Raw genomic sequence first — 18,965 nt, forward strand, 5'->3', positions numbered from 1 at the left:
AGAATCATAGAGTTGGAAGGGGCCATACAGGCCATCTAGTCCAACCCCCTGCTCAACGCAGGATCAGCCCAAAGTATCCTAAAGCATCCAAGAAAAGTGTGTATCAAACCTTTGCTTGAAGACTGCCAGTGAGGGGGAGCTCACCACCTCCTTAGGCAGCCTATTCCACTGCTGAACTAGAATCATAGAATCATAGAGTTGGAAGGGGCCATAGAGGCCATCTAGTCCAACCCCCTGCTCAACGCAGGATCAGCCCAAGGCATCCTAAAGCATCCAAGAAAAGTGTGCATCCAACCTTTGCTTGAAGACTGCCAGTGAGTCCAGTGGTCCAGCTTTGCACCGAAAGGTGTCCCCCCAAGGAATGCCAGTGCAATGGAATGATTCCACTGTGGGAGAGGGGGTGGCAGCCCCCCCCCCATTTTACAGGAAGGCAGGACTGTGGGAGACCGCATACATCATCGTCCCAGGTCCTTAGGAGGAACTTAGCCCACAGGAAATCGGAAAGACGACGCAGCCAGCTGGCCAACTGGTTAAGCCTTGAGCCTGTTGAGGTTTTTTGTTTTTACAGCCCAGGAATGGCTGGGGGGGGGACCCCGAAAGCGCTTCCACTCGCTAGATACGTCCGTATCAGCCAGCCCTTTGACATGCGAGGACGGAACAAGACGGGGGAAGAATTTTGCAAATATGTCCACGTAATTCCTGAGAAATGATCATCTGCTGGCCTTTCCGTGCCTTCATCAATCAGCATTACTGCGTCTTGCCATATTATCTGTGGGGAGGGAGCTGGAGGAGTGCTTCTGTCATTCAGGCACTTCTGTTAACAAACCCAGGAACTGATTTGTTAAGGAGGCTGAAAAAAGCAATCAGGGCTGCTGCTTCCAAAAAAACAAACCCTGACGACTAAAAAAAAAAAAAAAAATCCCCAATAAATTAATTCCCTGCATTACAATTGTCCGTCTGTACCCATTCTACATGAGCCTCTTGTGGCGCAGGGTGGTAAGGCAGCCGACATGCAGTCTGAAGCTCTGCCCATGAGGCTGGGAGTTCGATCCCAGCAGCCGGCTCAAGGTCGACTCAGCCTTCCATTCTTCCGAGGTCGGTAAAATGAGGACCCAGCTTGCTGCTTGGGGGTAAACGGTAATGACTGGGGAAGGCACTGGCAAACCACCCCGTATTGAGTCTGCCATGAAAACGCTAGAGGGCGTCACCCCAAGGGTCAGACATGACCCGGTGCTTGCACAGGGATACCTTTACCTTTTAGAGCCTCTTGTGGCTCAGAGTGGTAAGGCAGCTGTCTGAAAGCTTTGCCTATGAGGCCGGGAGTTCGATCCCAGCAGCCGGCTCAAGGTCGACTCAGCCTTCCATCCTTCCGAGGTCGGTAAAATGAGTACCCAGCTTGCTGCTGGGGGGTAAACGGTAATGACTGGGGAAGGCACTGGCAAACCACCCCGTATTGAGTCTGCAATGAAAACGCTGGAGGGCGTCACCCCATGGGTCAGACATGACCCGGTGCTTGCACAGGGGGTACCTTTACCTTTACCTATTCTACATATAGATTTCAGGGGTCCCCTAAGGCGCCCTGGGACACCGTGGTGCCTGTCCGTACTTTTCCTGGTACCCACTAAGAAGGCGCTAGCCAAACTGTGACTCACCAGAGGTCCGTGGACTACAATTCCCATGAGCCCCTGCCAGCAGGCCTCATGGGAATTATAGTCCATGGGCCTCTGGAGAGCCACCCTTGAGACACCTCTGCCCTGAAAGTTTTCAGAAAGCGGGCAGGGCTGGTCAAGCTTTTGCCAATCAACCTGGACAGGACTTTCTGTTAAGTATCCCATCACGGCTACAGAGTAAACATGTTGCATGAATCCTTTTTATTCCATCGTTTATTTCTGAGCAAATATCCTTGATAAATATTAGAGATGGGCAAAATGCACTGTTTTTCATTTCTCTTTATGAAAATATACTGCCCTATTGGACAGCCACCCATTTTCCTGGCTAGTACAGTTTTTTGTTCGTTTCTTTTCCTCCTTTTTATGTCACTGGTGTGCATAACGTGTGTGTATATCGAGGATGAATTGACTCGCAAATAACAATGAAAAATGCAGACAACTTAAAATCCGGCGCGAGGCAAGCGTAAACAGCAGTGCAATAAAGTCTCACAGATTTGATTTGTCTAAGGAAGAAAGAAAATTGAACAGGGGATATTCAAAACCAGGCGGTGGGTTCCCAAAATTGGATGCCATTCTTTGTTTATTTAATTTTTTTTATCACCCTTCCCAAGGGCCCAGGGGCAGTATTGCTTGTACATATTTACTGCATTTCTCTGGTATAGGTAAACGGTCTTGATTTCCTCTAGGAGCAATGGGATGATATAAACTAGATCTGGGTTCTGATCCCCAGTCAGCTGTGAAAGGTTCTGACTAGCTTTGACCCACTCATCTGACAGATAGGGTTGTGAGTGTCCTCCATAGTGCAGGGGGTTGGACTAGATGACCCAGGAGGTCCCTTCCAACTCTATTCTATGATTCTATGATTCTATCTGCCCTATGGAAGAAGGGAGAGCTATGTATGCCCCTCTTCGCTTTTTGGAACAAGGGTAGTAATTTTAAAAAATGTGCCCATATAGGGGTACCAAGTCCTTCCCAGCTACCGGGAGCGGATTTGGGGGAGGACTTGCCGGGAGCAGGACGCAAGCCAAGCCAACATGCAGCTACGTACCTACGTCACTGCCCACGTGACCCGGAAGTGACATCATCACATCAGTGTCGTTAAGGTAGCACTCTAGGATTTGGGCTATAACTCTACAGCAAACTTGGCTCCTACCACAGAGTTTTTGCCCAAATACCAGAGTGTTGCCAGTGACGTAGGCACATCACTACACATAAGATGGCTCTCTCTTTGGGGGGGTTAAGCTCCCCCCACCGGCCAGCTGATCTGTGGCGGGCAGTGGGACCTAGATTCGGGGCGGGGGACACCTTCCCCTCCACAGGGGAGGGGGAGTCCGTGAACTCCATACACATTTTGTCCGGACGGAGCGATTTCTTGCTTTGAAACCATTCTGTATGATTTCAGGGTATTTTTAAATTTCAGGAATTGATATCAAGCCACCAACCTCGCAGGACGTTGCCATGCCAGGGGGAAAACGCCCATTTGACGCCAGCGACCGCTTTAACCACAGAAACGATAACAGGATTTGATCCACTGTGGGAAACTGGGGCCTATTCTTGTCCTAATACTCTTTTCGTACGCCAGTCACCCACTCACCCTCCCCTCTAATCCTTACCCCACCCCCTTTCCCTGATGATGACAGGCTGGTCCCCCCCCTTCTTGGCCCTGAAGAGTACTTTTCTCAATGTCCGGGGAGCAGCAAGCCACGGAGGCTATAAAATATGCCACTTTGAACATGCAGTCGCATTACCGCAACCTCTAATAGGGCTTTGGTATGTCAAAGCAGGCATTGCCTTGGCCTCTGGCCCGAAAGAGAGTTCCCCTCCAGTCATTATGCCCGACGCTACTCGGGTAGATAAATAAAGGGAGAATTACTGCCACGGACTCGCCGGCCGAATGGGAGAGGGGAGAATTAATTCAGAACCAGGGAGGGAGGGGGAACGGAAGGGAGAAGACGGACCTGTTGGGAGTCGAGCCAATTTGTCCATCCCTTTAATATATGTAATTGCATTTTGTCCGTATAAGAAGCCATTTGCGCAGGTAATTGGGAGGCTGCACGCAGCAGCTTTAAAACGACTGTGCCACTGTCTCAGGCCTCGCATGCAAACTGGCCTGGTAGGGTGGCCAGGCTCCTGGTGGGGGACGGAGGCTGCCTGGAATTGCAATGACATGATGAGGGGACAGGATGGCTCTCTTAAAGTATTTGAAAGGTTGCCACTGGGAGGAGGAGGAGAAGAGTTGGGTCTTATATGTTTTTCTCTACCCGAAGGAGTCTCAAAGAGGCATACAATCGCCTTCCCTTTCCTCTCCCCACAACAGACACCCTGTGAGGGAGGGGAGGCTGAGGGAGCCCTGAGATTACTGAAGGAGAAGAAGAGTTGGTTCTTATATGCCGCTTTTCTCTACCTGAAGGAGTCTCAAAGCGGCTTACATTCACCTTCCCTTTCCTCTCCCCACTACAGACACCCTGTGGGGTGAGTGAGGCTGAGAGAGCCCTGATCTTACTGAGGGAGAAGAGTTGATTCTTATATGCTACTGTTATCTACCTGAAGGAGTCTCAAAGCGGTTTACAATCAATTTACCTTTCCTCTCCCCCAACAGACACTTTTTCACAGAATCATAGAGTTGGAAGGGGCCACACAGGCCATCTAGTCCAACCCTCTGCTCAACGCAGGATCAGCCCAAGGCATCCTAAAGCATCCAAGAAAAGTGTGTATCCAACCTTTGCTTGAAGACTGCCAGTCTGCAATTTTTGAAGGAGGTGAGGTTGAAAGAGCCCTGAGATTACTGAAGAAGAAGAAGAGTTGGTTCTTATATGCCACTTTTCTCTACCTAAAGGAGTCTCAAGGCGGCTTACAATCGCCTTCCCATTCCTCTCCCCACAACAGACACCCTGTGGGGTGGGTGAGGCTGAGAGAGCCCTGATATCACTGCCTGGTCAGAACAGCTTTATCAGTGCCATGGTGAGCCCAAGGTCACCCAGCTGGCTGCATGTGGGGGAGTGCAGAATTGAACCCAGCTCGCCAGATTAGAAGTTCACACTCCTAACCACTACACCAAACTGGCTCTCTGGCTCCCATGGGGAAAGACCATTAATTTCCTATTGCATTTGCCATCCACCCTAACCACCTTCCCAGTCTGTCCAGCTGTCTCAGGCCTCTGAACTCCTCCCACAGTAAGTCCACAAGCTCTCTTTCTTCACTGATCTGTATTGAGAAGACAGTTGCTCAACCTGCCTACCAGCGAGCACACAGCTTCAACAAGGGTATCTCTGTATAATCAACTGCAAACAAATCTGCCCAGGCCCTTGCGCATGCTTTAGGGATGTGTTCAAGCGTACTTTTTATGTCCAAGCCTACCGATTTCATGGGCACGGTCAGGTTCCGCGCAAAAACTTTGGCAAAATCCAAGTCTAAGAAGCCCCATTGTTAGGGCCTGTAAAGGTTTCATATCTAAGTGCCAAAATCCACAAACCACTGGGTTCTCCCCCAAATTGAACCCCATGTCCCAATTTTTCCTCTCCACTGTTATGGCTTATATGGTAACAAGAGCAGCTACATTTACCTGGAGCCTAAGAACGTCATAGGTATAAATGAGAGAGGTCTGTCTTTTAAAAGGGGGCAGAAACTCAAACCATGCTGAATCGAGTTTCCAGGTTTGGGGCAGCGGATTTCTTCAGAAAGAAATCTAGGTTAACACTGGAGCCCTTGTCATGAAGGTGGGAGAAATGTGGTGGCAGCAGCGATCTCCCCCCCCCCCCGCCTTCCCCCCCCCATTAATAACCCGCATGTGAATGAAGTTTAAAATTATGTAAACCCTTTCCTTGACCCCGGCGCGAAACGCAATTACGCCAATCAATGAAGCTTTTGTCAAAAGTTCTCGGATCAAGCAAAAGTTACCTAGACAAAATTACAAGCTGCAGGTGACGGAGGGAGATCTTGAGGCTACGGGGTCCGGGGGAACAAAGGGCGCACAGAGGTCGACTTAAAGCAGAGAATGAGAGAAGGAACAAAGGACGGACTCTACTTCTTTGGGGGCTTATAAGTTAACAGCCATGCATTTGCTATGCTCATGTTGCCAAGATTTCCTTTTCAGTCCCTCCCACTCTCTACTAGCTATGTTATCCTCTCTGACGCACTGGTGGCAAATTATTACATTCTGCTGCTTATAAACCAGGGCTGATTCTGCACTTACTTTGGGTTTTTTTTGTGTTCTGGATCCTGCTGAATTCAGATTGATGTGAACTCAGGTCTTTTTAACCCCCCCCCTCCCCCAAATGAAACAGAAAGTGTTTTGCACTGGATTGGGGAAACTCAGAGTGAGGAGGGGAGCCAAGCGCAGCAGGAATCTCTTTCTTTCTTTTATTGAACGGGGTGGGGAAGGGAAGAGGATTGGAGACAGCAGAGGAGAGTGAAAAAAAACAAACAAGAGGCAAATCTCTGCACAGAGAAGCTAGGGCTTCTGGATTACAGTCACTTTAAGGGAAGCCATGCAACTGGGAACCAGGAAGTCTTTGAACTGACGCCCTGGCCAATCAGGGAAGACTGCTTTGCACTGAGGCACAGAGCAGTGAGTTAATTTGAAAAAAGCAGAGATCTGCACATTTACTCACGGCGGTTTTTGAAATATCAAGGCTTATATCCACTCCAGGCTATTGCGGGGAAAAGGTAGGGTCACCACGAATCAATCATGCATGTTGCAGAGGGAAAATTTAAAGCGCCAAAAATCAAAATGGAAATGAAATTCAGTGTAGGCTGCAGAGATTTAGTCGATCTGGGAGTGGGCAAAAAGCCCCGTGCAGACTACACCCTGCATTCCAGTGGAGGCGATTGTATGCCACTTTGAGCCTCCTTCGGGTAGAATCATAGAATAGAATCACAGAGTTGGAAGGGCCCTCCATGGTCATCTAGTCCAACCCCCTGTACAATGCAGGAACTCACAACTGCTTGCCCACCCATTCAAAAAAGCAAGGTATAAATAACAGGGTATAAAAACCGACTCTTCTTGGATCAGAATAGATGGATCAGAATAGTGCAGGGGTGGCCAAACTGTGGCTCTCCAGATGACAGGGGCGCATGGGAATTGTAGTCCATGGACATCTGGAGAGCCGCAGGTTGGCCACCCCTGGAATACTGGTTCACGTGTAGGGTTGCCTGCTATGGGTTGGGAAATACCTTGAGATTTTGAAGGTGGAGTCTGGGGAGAGGGAAGTCACCTCAGCAGGTTTCAATCCCGAAGAGTCAGCCCTCCAAACTCCAAAGGAGCTATTTTATCCAGAGGAACCCCCTGCCAGAGTAGTTCCAGATTTGGTGTGTTCAGGGAGCATCAACACTGAAGGAGGGACCTTCTGGCTTATGAGAACCGCCTAGCCCTACTGGAAGAGCTTGCTGAAGGCTGATTCTGTGAAAGTTCAAGGGGTGGCAGGTGACAGTGGGTGAGCGAGAGGGTTGGGAGTGTCCTGCAAAGTGCAGGGGGTTGGACTAGATGACCCAGGAGGTCCCTTCCAACTCTAGGATTCTAAGATTCTAAATTCCGTCCAAACATCCAGAAGAAATTCCTGATCATTAGAGCGGTTTCTCAGTGGAACAGGCTTCCTTAGGGAGGTGGTGGGTTCTCCATCTTTGGAGATTATTAAACAGAGGCTGGATATCTATCTGACGGAGAGGCTGATTCTGTGAAGGCTCAAGGTGGTGGCAGGTGACAGTGGGTGAGCGATTGGGATGTGAGCGTCCTGCACACTGCAGGGGGTTGGACTAGATGACCCAGGAGATCCCTTCCAATTCTATGATTCCAGGATTCTAAATGATGCTGTTCCAGCTTCCGGCTGCTTCTGCTTGACACAATGAGGCCGTTGCCATGTTTTAATCTCTATTATTATTTCCGTCCCGGGCAGTTTCCTCCTCGGACTGCCTGGCTCGACAGCAACAGCTGCTTCAGAAGGTCCGTGGATGCCCCGAGCCGCCCTCTCGGCTCCTCGTGGCATCGCCAAGCAGGTTTTATCGTGGCCAACATCTGTCCCAGATGTGCTGACTCCAGCTCTCCCTTGGCCGGCTATTTTGTTCTACTTAGGCTAGACTGCCCTGAATAAATCACCGCAACCTGGCACAGGTGAAGCTTAGAAGCATCTGCGTTAGAAAACGGCAGCCAAAGTCACTTTACGGGGAGGTTAATTTATTATCAAGACAGAGATTGGAGGTCTCCAGGTGCTGTTGTTTGCAAAGGGTGTGTGTGTGTGAAAAGGGCTACTTGCTAGCCCCTTCTTCCTTTGGCCAAAGCACCGTTATGATCTAAGCTCACTGGTTTTCAACCTTCCTAATGCCGCAACCCTTTAATACAGTTCCTCATGATGTGGTGACCCCCCAAGCATAAAATTAGGCAAGGCCTCTTTCACAGAAATTAAACCAAAACTGACTGATGGTGTGAAGATCCATTGTTCATGATTGGATGTAAATTGTTTTTTTCCTGAGATTTCTTGGTTCACTTCTGCCTCTTGTCCCACATTGCCGATCTCGCTCTTTTCCGCTGCTCCAGACAAACGAACTCTCTCTCTCGATCTACCCCGCAAGGCTGTTGTGTGGATGGCGTTCCCCTGGTCAAGCTGCTTGCCCCACCGTGACCCCTGTGAAAGGGTCGTTCGACCCCCAAAGGGATCCCGACCCCCAGGCTGAGAATCACTGATCTAGCTGCGACTGCCTGGCCAAAGATTATGGTACCACAGGATCCCCAGGTATTCATGAGATGCGGTTAGCTCTGATTTCACTCCATGTCATGCGGCCGCTCCCTTACAGCGGTGGTCCCCAACCACCGGGCCACGGCTCCCCCTCCCCGCCCCCCCCGTAAGAAACTTCCCAGGCTGTAAACAAATTGGCCACAAAAGTGGCCGATTAGCTTGCGGCCCTGCAAGCTTCTTTTTGTGTGTGGGGGGGGGAGAGGGAAGCAGGGCCGCGCATGCGCGTTTCCGGCCGTGCATGGCGCAAACGCGCATACGCAGCCGCACATGCGTGGCATGCGCGGCCGGGCGATCGCCCTCCCCACCGCTGCCGGTCTACAGCCTTAAAAAGGTTGCGGACCACGGCCTTACAGGGGAGCAAGATGGGAGGGGTGGACAAAGGGACCACATGACCAAAGCTAACCAATGTGCTAAGGAGGGAACAGGTTTTGTTTCCTGTTGTCAAGGCTCCAAACCAACCTCCCCCTTTAAACAGATTTTTATTATTATTTTAAATCACGCCTCTGAAATTAATCGGAGGAAAAAGAACAAACAGTGCGGGCTTATATTACGGATTTCACACAGACACCCCAACCGCAATGACATGCTACTAAAATCCAATTATGGACCAAAAACCCCATTCCCGGGCTTCAGCTCAGCATTCTCTTAAAGCAAACTGTGAAAGAGTTTTGTCTCTGGAGATGTCCTATCCTATATTCCACAATACTGACTCAAAGAAAGAGGGAGGGGAAGAGATTGGGCCTCCTGCATTTGCAAGACCTTACCCGTGAGCTCGCTAGCAGCTCAGGTCTGACAAAATCCATTGTATTTGTATTTATTTATATTTACATTTAAATACTACAGTGCATAAAGCCTGAGATATCACCGGAAGGCAAAATCTTGAAACTCCGGCTCAATTGCTTTGGCCAAGGTCTTATCAATGTTACTATTCCTGTTAAAATATTGTTCTGGTTGATATGTTACATTATGATTATTATCTGTTATATTGTTACAGTGTTCTATGAAATTTTTCACAGTCAGAGTAGTTCAGCAGTGGAATAGGCTGCCTAAGGAGTTGGTGAGCTCCCCCTCACTGGAAGTCTTCAAGCAAAGGTTGGATACACACTTTTCTTGGATGCTTAGGGCTGATCCTGCGTTGAGCAGGGGGTTGGACTAGATGGCCTCTATGGCCCCTTCCAACTCTATGATTCTATGTAATTACCCTATGGCGCTCTATCAGGGAGGGCGGTATGAAAATCTAAATAAATAAATATAAGATAAATAAATAAACTCTGCGTAGTAATAATAATATTACTAACAACAGTAACAACAATTTCAATCTCATAGCCTACCCTTCCCCAACTTGGTGGACTATACAGCCTGGGAATAAATCACTTTCATATATACACTCCACCTTTCCCGCTAACACTCAAACTGGATTTCACAATTAAGAGCACTGTACCTAGTTGCAAAGGCCTTTCCGGAGAGATTTATTTGAAAGCTTCAATGCCACGCGTGTTCACAGAAGCCGCACAGCTTCCAAAATTAAAAACAGTTCCTTGTGACTTCCCTGACAGCTCCCTCGCACCTCCAATCTGTACTTCCTGTCTCTATTTTGTCTTTCTAACTACGAGCCAAACGGGGGCTCCTGGTTCACTCGGGGTGCCAACTTGTACAGGGAATCTGGCAAGAATGCGGTTAAAATTAGACGTCCTTTCAATGAAGAGCTAACCTTCCGTCTCCCTAGGAACCTGGAACATCGCATTCCCTTTCGTGAAGAAAAGTGTGTCGCCGCACCAAAGCTACCCCTCCTTTTTGCGCCAAGTTGTCAAGAGTGTTTATAAAACTCAAAGCACGCCGGCGATGGCTTGTTTTGTTTTTTAAAACATCTATAACTTGAGTTTCAGCTCCTGAAATCAGCTCTCCGGGAAGCTTATGTCCCTAAACAGAATAAAAATGATACCCTATCGCAGGGGTAGTCAACCTGTGGTCCTCCAGATGTCCATGGACTACAATTCCCATGAGCCCCTGCCAGCGTTTGCTGGCAGGGGCTCATGGGAATTGTAGTCCATGGACATCTGGAGGACCACAGGTTGACTACCCCTGCCCTATCGGAAATATATATATATCTATATTGGAATCTTTATGTGAGATTTGCTTTAACTGACCCTGTAAACAACCAAATGTGGAAGATCGGGTGCATACATGGAGCTCCACATTTTCAACATACAGCCCAAGAGAAAGCATCTGCACAGCTCTGCTATGTGCAGAAGTCAGAACAACGGGGAACGTAGCTCCATTAATGTGTACGTTGATAGGTTTGCCATTGAAGTGGATGTCTATTGAATGGATGGGGGAAGTTTATACATGCAGGAGCTCCATATGTACTGATCTCGGGTAGAACAATTAGATTCGTGGCCAGCACTCTCAATGGCATATATCTAAAAATCTTGGTTTCTAAAAAGGATATGCGAAATAAAATAAAATTTAAACAAATCACACAAATCCCAGTTTTGGGTTTAGCTTGATTCGGGAAGCTGAGTTTTTCCCAGATTGGCTGCCCGACAAAAAGCTGTTCTGCAGAGAGAAGACTGTCTGTGGATCAACTGTTAGTCAGACTGTGAGACAGGGGGCCAGCTCTCCGTGGATCAGCTGTTTGTCAGACTGTGAGGCAGTGGGCCAGCTCTCCATGGATCAGCTGCTTGTCAGACTGTGAGACAGTGGGCCAGTTCTCCGTGGATCAGCTACTTGTCAGGCAGATTTGGAAACGCTAAAGCCATTCAGTTTTTTTGAGATTTGATCCCGAACCAAAGAGTCTTGATTCCAGTTGAAACATTAAAACAACAACAACAAAACCCCACGCCAAATCAGCACTGATTCAGGGTTTTTTCTTTTTTTAGTATTAACCATTAGAATGCATGCCATTAGTCTGTAGCGCAGTGGTTCCCAACCTTGGGGTCCCAACCCCAAATGAGGTTACCTGGCCCCTTCTGTGGGGTCGCCAGGACGGGTTGCTGCCGTGGTGGCAGCAGCAGAGGCATGGCACCTCCAGATTGTTGAGCGCCTGCACATGGATGTGCGTGCCACCCCCGCCGCAGTTGGGGTTGCGGCGTTACGGCAGTTGAGAACTGCTGCTCTAACTGCTACTGGAATTGAATCTAGCTATTCTACTGCAGCAAAAGTCAGCATGGTATAATGGTTAAAGAGTAGTGGACTCAAATCTGGAGAGCCGAGTTTGATTCCCCACTCCCCCTCCACATGCAGCCAGCAGGGTGACCTTGGGCCAATCACAGCTCTCTCAGAGCTCTCTCAGCCCCACATATCTCACAGGGTGTCTGTTGTGGGGATTGGAAGGGGAAGGTGTTTCTAAACTGACCGAGCAGTGATATCAGGGCTCTCTCAGCCTCACCCACCCCACAGGGTGTCTGTTGTGGGGAGAGGAATGGGAAGGCGACTGTAAGCCGCTTTGAGCCTCCTTCGGGTAGAGAAAAGCAGCATATAAGAACCAACTCTTCTTCTTCTTCAGTAATCTCAGGGCTCTCTCAGCCTCACCCACCTCACAGGGTGTCTGTTGTGGGGAGAGGAAAGGGAAGGCGAATGTAAGCCGCTTTGAGCCTCCTTCGGGTAGGGAAAAGCAGCATATAAGAACCAACTCTTCTTCTTCTTCAGTAATCTCGGGGCTCCCTCAGCCTCATCCACCCCACAGGGTGTCTGTTGTGGGGAGAGGAATGGGAAGGCGACTGTAAGTCGCTTTGAGCCTCCTTCGGGTAGGGAAAAGCGGCATATAAGAACCAACTCTTCTTCTTCTAAACTGCTTTGAGGCTCCTTCATGAAGTTAAAAGCGGGGTATCAAAAAAACAGCTCTTCCTCTTCTCTTCTTCTTCAGACCAACATGGCTACCCTCTGAAACTGATCTTGCACACTGTTTTGGGTTTGTTTTTTTTTAAAAAAGGACCATCCTGAAGATCTATCTTTGCCCAATAAGACCTTGGGATGTCCTCTGGCCAGGAGAGTGCTACCTAGAGCTAAAACCCTGACTCATTCCCAACCGCCGCTTGTTAAAGAAATGCAAAACACCCCGGCCTTCGGATGGGCAAATTAAAACGCAATTATTTTCAGCGCTGCTTAATGATGAACGGGTTTGCAAGCGTGCATGTTCCTGACAGCAAAGGCCTGCTCAAGCCCCAGTGCTCCCGACCGAAGGCAGAACATTACTGTCGCATTTCGACTTGTGATTAAGTAAACTTCCGAAAAAAAAAAAATTGTATATTGCCGCCTTAATGACTTTGCTTTAATAAGACCTAAACTTTTAATTAACCTGCCAAGACAAATTACAGCCAATAGCTCTCAGGTAAGTGCCGCAGACAGCCGAATCTCAACGCCAGACCCTCTTCTGGGAGAAGGATTAATGGTGAGCTCAGAAAGGAGCCGTCCTTTGGCAGCCGGGGAAGGAAAAAATCGGACCGGTAAATAATCATTGTGGTTAGAAGGACGCAAAGCGTTAATTTTTTTTACCGGAGGGTCTGTGCATTGCAAGAAGACAGATTACAAGATATGAAACATACTTGGCTCGGTTCGGTAAAATATGAGCACGGTACGGGTGGCCCCCCGTGCGATTTCATCGGGGTTTGAGTGGGGTCTGACTCAAAATAATGCCGGGCTCAGCTTTCAGTTGGGCAGAAACTCCTGTTGCGTAACTGGGCCAGGATCAAATCACAGGTCAGCCACAAACACCCAAAACGGCTCCTGGAAATCTAGACTGGCTCTGCCTTTCAGTATTTGCAACAGGCCAAGAACAACGCAGTAAAGCCGGCTTGTAAAGAGAAGAAGGCTATGCAAGCTTTCCAAAAGGAAATAATTATTAATCATGAGCGCCAACCCCAGAAGTTATTCAAGGCAAGAGACATCAGAGGTGGCTTGCTACTGCTTGTATCTGGATAGTGACCCTATGCTTCCTTGGTGGTCTCCCATCCAAGCCCTAAACAGAGTCAAACCTCGCTTAGCTTCTGATGAATTTGGGGTAGCTTGGGCCATCCAGGTCAAGGCTTGCAAAATAGAAATCTAAGGGGACTTCATGGGTCATCACAGGATGTGGAACGGTGTAGTTGTCATGAACCCCTAGTTCCTGAGCAGTGTTGCTCGTCTTCTTTGAGGTTGCTTTACTTCTTTATGCTCCCGGATCTCCCTCTGGGTTGTGGCAGCTCCCTGGGTCCTCTCGGTAGCCCCCCTCCTATCTGCTCCTTGCATTTCAAAGGCTCATCCCGCGGTCCTTCCCTTATCTCCTTGCCCAAGGCTGGCTTTGCAGGCAGCGCAGTCTAAACACCAGATGTCTGGGTGGGCTGTTTTGGCACCTTTTAGATCAGAGAGCATTATTGGGGAGAGCACTGGCAGTCTTCAAGCAAAGGTTGGAGACACACTTTTCTTGGATGCTTTAGGATGCTTAGGGCTGATCCTGCGTTGAGCAGGGGGTTGGACTAGATGGCCTGTGTGGCCCCTTCCAACTCTATGATTCTGTGATTCTATGATTGCTTCAGAAGTTAACCTCAGAAGTTAACCAGTGTCGGCCCTTGGAGACTCTTCAGGAAGGCAATGGCCAACGACTCCTGAATGTCTCTTGCTTAGCTGTGGTTACAAGATGTTCAGCCTGAAGAAGAGGAGGTTGAGAGGGGATTCCTCTCTTAAATATCTGAAAGGTTGTCAGAGGATTCCGTCTAAACCTCTGGAAGAAGTTCCTGACAGAGCGGTTCCTCAGTGGAACAGGCTTCCTTGGGAGGTGGTGGGTTCTCCATCTTGGGAGATTTTTAAGCAGAGGCTGGAGAGCCATCTGATGGAGAGGCTGATTCTGTGAAGGCTCAAGGGGGTGGCAGGTGACAGTGGATGAGCGAGAGGGTTGGGAATGTCCTGCATAGTGCAGGGGGTTGGACTAGATGACCCAGGAGGTGCCTTCCATTCTAGGAGGGCAGGGAGTGGTTTCTGATGGCAGCAGAGGAGAGGACCCACAGGGATGGGTTTAAACTACATGTAAAATGATATTGGCTAGATATCAGGGAAACTTTTTCACCGTTGGCGCTGGAATGGGCTGCCTAAGGAAGTGGAGAGCTCTCCCCTCAATGGTGGTCTTCAAGCAGTGGCTGGACAGATATTTATCCTGGACGCTTCAGGCTGATGGTGCATTGAACAGAGGGTTGGACTAGATGGCCTGCATAACCCCTTCCAACTCTATGATCCTCTGATTCTATGTGGCTTAACAGTACTTAACAGTCATCGTCCAAGTCGCAAGGAAGGGTGTATCTAATAGAACAGGGGTAGTCAACCTGTGGACCTCCAGATGTCCATGGACTACAATTCCCATGAGCCCCTGCCAGCAAATGCTGGCAGGGGCTCATGGGAATTGTAGTCCATGGACATCTGGAGGACCACAGGTTGACTACCCCTGTAATAGAAGTCTGTCCAGTATTTTTGCTTGAAGACGTCTATTAAAGCTCCCCACTGATTGACAGTTCAGCCACTGATATAAGATTTCTTCTAAACTTCTCCAAAAACGGTTTTTTTCTCTAAGTCCAAGGCCATGTTACTTGTTAACATTCCCACTGTATCTCTTTCTGTGACAGACCCTATATTTGAAACCAGCTGGAAATCAGGCTATGGCAGTCTTCTCCCAGACACATTAAGACTTGTTACTGCTTGTATTACTTCACCGGTATTCATGAAGATTGATAGACTTATTCAAGCAAGAAGCAAACTACCAAGAAGCACCTAAGGTCAGCAATTAGCAAGGAAACAGGAAACACCTGTGTGAGGTTAATTAACAAAGTTAATTAACAAAAGGCTCTCAAAACTTTTTCTCTTCTTCGGAGTCCAGCGAGAACGACTTCCGGATTTTACTTGATTTTCAAAGATCTTTCTTCAGTGGCTTAGGGCTGCATTTACAATTTGAGTAAGACTCAGCCCAAGTTAAGTTCTTGGGTTCATTCAAGTGCCTTCACAGTCTCTAGACTTAAAATGTACTTCTGAATTCTACTAGCTAAGGAAAAACCTTCTCCCTCTCCTTCACTTTGAGGACCCAATTTTCAAGGGAAGTCTACAAGGAGCTCTTCTGGTCCTCTGGACTTCACTTGAAGGTCCTCAGAGAGAGGGAGAAGGTTTTTCCTTAGATAGTAGAATTTAGAAGTACATTTTATTGTGTCTAGAGACAACGAAGGCACTTTAAAGAGCTCAAGGTTAATTGAGTTTCAGGGTTTGACTTGTCTTATTCAAATTGTATACGCAGTCCTAACCACTAAGGAAAAATTCTTGAAAACGAAATAAATCCAGAGGTCATTCTGGCTGGACTCCAAGGACGAGAAATAGTTTTGAGAGTTTTTGGTTGGTTAATTTGGTCGCCAACTCACACAGGTTTTTCTTGTTTTCTTACTTAAACAAAAGCCAGGTGACTCACCTGAGAACCTTACAACTTAAATCCAAATGCTGGTGAAATGCAACAGAGGAAAGGACACAGGTAACAAGAGACGGAGGTGAGGAAACACAGATATGCATTTTCACAAGTTTGTTTAAACAGATCTCAAAGAGCAAGCTGACCTCTCTCAGGCCCCTCACAACTTAAGGATATGCTTCTAGTGTCCTTACCAAAAGCAAGCTTTTCACACAGACACACCCCAAAAGGCTCAGAAACCACATCACCTTAAGCCCACCCCTCTTTGCCTCCTGCACCAATCCCAAGCTCAGCTCCCCTGTTTGCAGACCCAGGAGCGAGCCCCACAAGGATCCTGTGTGCCTTTTAAAGGGCCAGCCCTCCAATGAGCTCTGCTTTACACCTGAGAGTGTAGCTCCACCTCCCCAGGAGTCAGAGGTGATATAACGCACACAATTCACTAACGAGAGGTCACTATTTCATAGAGTCACCGCAAAGCGGAAGCAACCTGATGGCACATGACATGCTCAGGGGGTGCGAAGATGCTAACACTTGCACAACCAAAGAGAATTCCAAATTCAGAGGCAGCATCGTTGCGGGAGAGGCAAACTAGTTAAATTGACTTTAGAAAGCGACAGCCCATCATAGAATCATAGAGTTGGAAGGGGCCACACAGGCCATCTAGTCCAACCCCCTGCTCAACGCAGGATCAGCCCAAAGCATCCTAAAGCATTCAAGAAAAGTGTGTATCCAACCTTTGCTTGAAGACTGCCAGTGATATCATTGATATCTGTTTATAGAATCATAGAATCCTAGAGTTGGAAGGGGCCATACAGGCCATCTAGTCCAACCCCCTGCTCAACGCAGGATCAGCCCAAAGCATCCTAAAGCATCCAAGAAAAGTGTGCATCCAACCTTTGCTTGAAGACTGCCAGTGATATCATTGATATCTGTTTATAGAATCATAGAATCATAGAATCACAGAGTTGGAAGGGGCCATACAGGCCATCTAGTCCAACCCCCTGCTCAACGCAGGATCAGCCCTAAGCAGATCGGCGAGAGATCCCACCACCTTCCACCATGTCAGGGTCTTACCAATGGCAGTGGTGAGAAACGACACAGCCTCAGACTCCTTCCCATCGTTGTAGAAGGCAAGGTGCCACATCCCTGAGTCCAGGTACTGAATGAATCCCGTCTCGTGGCTGGCCGACGGCACAAAGCCCTTCTGCTGGCGCTGAGGCCCTTCCAGGCTCCGTGCCTCCTGAGTCAGTAGCCGCCTCCCATCGAGGAGCTCCACAAAGTCAAACTGAAACAGAAGGAAGGAATGGGGGGAATGGTCAAATCAAAATGGCTGGGGAGGAGACAACATTTGAGGCTTCCCAGTTAAATGTGCTTGGAACAAGGTCATGGGGGGACACCTGGGATGGGATCAAGAGCCAGCTTGCTTAGGAGTGCGGACTTCTAATCTGGCCAGCCAGCCGGGTGTGATTCCCTGCTCCTCCACAGGCAGCCAGCTGGGTGACCTTGAGCTAGTCACAGTCCTGATAAAGCTGTTCTGACCGAGCAGTGATATCAGGGCTCTCTCAGCCTCACCCACCCCACAGGGTGTCTGTTGTGGGGAGAGGAAGGGAAGGAAATTGGAAACTACTTTGAGACTCCTGGTAGAAAAAAGTGGCTTATAAGAACCAACCGTTTTTCTGCGGCTGCTTCTTGGCTTATTAAGTATCACATCCAGGTGAAATTTCCAAATAGGAAGTGATTGCAGGCATCAAAGACTTCAATGTTTGTCTAGGCCAGTCTTTCCCAACCTTTTAACCGTGAAGGTGCCACTGCAATATTTTTCAGGCTTTCAGGTACCAGGAAGTGATGTCATCTGGCCACAACTCCCTGCCGCCACCACCCCCAGTAGTGAGAAGAGCCTCAGCTGGCAAAGATTTAAATAGACAGGGCCCCTCCCCTTCCCTTCCCCTCCAAACCCATCATTGGCCACCTGGGGAGGGGGGCGGGTCAACCTGCTCAAATAAAGGGAGAGTTTTTCTTTAAAAAGGAGAGTTCTTCCCTCTTCATTTGAAGCCAGAAACAGCAGGCATAGGGGGGAAGGACTGCCATGTTACTACTGAGGAGCCGAATTGCAGTATTAGAGCCTCTTGTGGCACAGAGTGGTAAGGCAGTAGTCATGCAGTCTGAAAGCTTTGCCCATGAGGCTGGGAGTTCGATCCCAGCAGCCGGCTCAAGGTTGACTCAGCCTTCCATCCTTCCGAGGTCGGTAAAATGAGGACCCAGCTTGCTGCTGGGGGGTAAACGGTAATGACTGGGGAAGGCACTGGCAAACCACCCCGTATTGAGTCTGCCATGAAAACGCTGGAGGGCGTCACCCCAAGGGTCAGACATGACTCGGTGCTTGCACAGGGGATACCTTTACCTTTATTGCAGTATTACGGCTGGGAAGCCCTGGTTTAGGCATATTTTAAGATTCTCTCATTGAGAGACAAAGGCTACACCACTCTTAGATTAGCTCAGCACGTTCCTACGGTAATGCCTTCTTTCCGGTTACCACTTTTATTTTTAAACAGAAACGATTTGAAGACGAAAAGGCAGATATAAATATTGTAAATGGAGGCAAGTACACATTAGTCACTGGAAAGAAAAAGGAATGGCCTGATAGGGTGTGTGATACAATCTGGATTTAGCCACTTACGAACATAGGATAAATTTATCTCATCACAAACTATTAATATACGATTCAGTGTGAAATGAGTTTTGGACTGCAGCCGTAACGGAAGAGTCACTTGCTGGTTGTGCAAATCCCAAGAGTATCGTACGTTTTCTGTTTTTCTCCTAACGAACGACGAAAATAAAAGCAATGTTTTGGGAAGTGCCGCTTGATTCACACAACCAGGAGGATACGCCTAAGGGTCTCAGCGTTCTCTGGCTGAGCTACACGAACATCAAGCCAGGCATGGGACACCAAATGTCACATCTTAGGCAGCTCAGTTTTTGTGCAAAACAAGCCAGGACAAGAGCAGTTTCAAGTGAGTAGCTGCATTGGTCTGAAGGAGCACAACAAAATCAGGAGCCACTGGATTTTGCAGAACAAGAGCGTAACCCAAGCAATGTTCGCTCTTCGTTCTAGACCAGAACCAATGGGATGAAATTAATTTAAAAGAAATTCCATCT

General features: G+C 48.4%; 1 protein-coding gene across 14 annotated transcripts in view; it reads right to left on the bottom strand.

Moving 5' to 3' along the window:
* The window catches only part of TENM4 (teneurin transmembrane protein 4), a 1,513,397-nt gene that overhangs the window by 154,023 nt on the left and 1,340,409 nt on the right, over nt 1-18,965 (bottom strand). For all 14 annotated transcript variants that reach the window (XM_077341303.1, XM_077341304.1, XM_077341305.1 and 11 more), the window contains one exon: nt 16,884-17,094. In XM_077341303.1, the coding sequence (XP_077197418.1) occupies nt 16,884-17,094 (211 nt within the window). The remainder of the gene's footprint in view (nt 1-16,883; nt 17,095-18,965) is intronic.

The sequence above is a fragment of the Paroedura picta genome, chromosome 6 (genome assembly GCF_049243985.1).
Source record: "Paroedura picta isolate Pp20150507F chromosome 6, Ppicta_v3.0, whole genome shotgun sequence".
Classification (NCBI taxonomy): Eukaryota; Metazoa; Chordata; class Lepidosauria; order Squamata; family Gekkonidae; genus Paroedura; species Paroedura picta.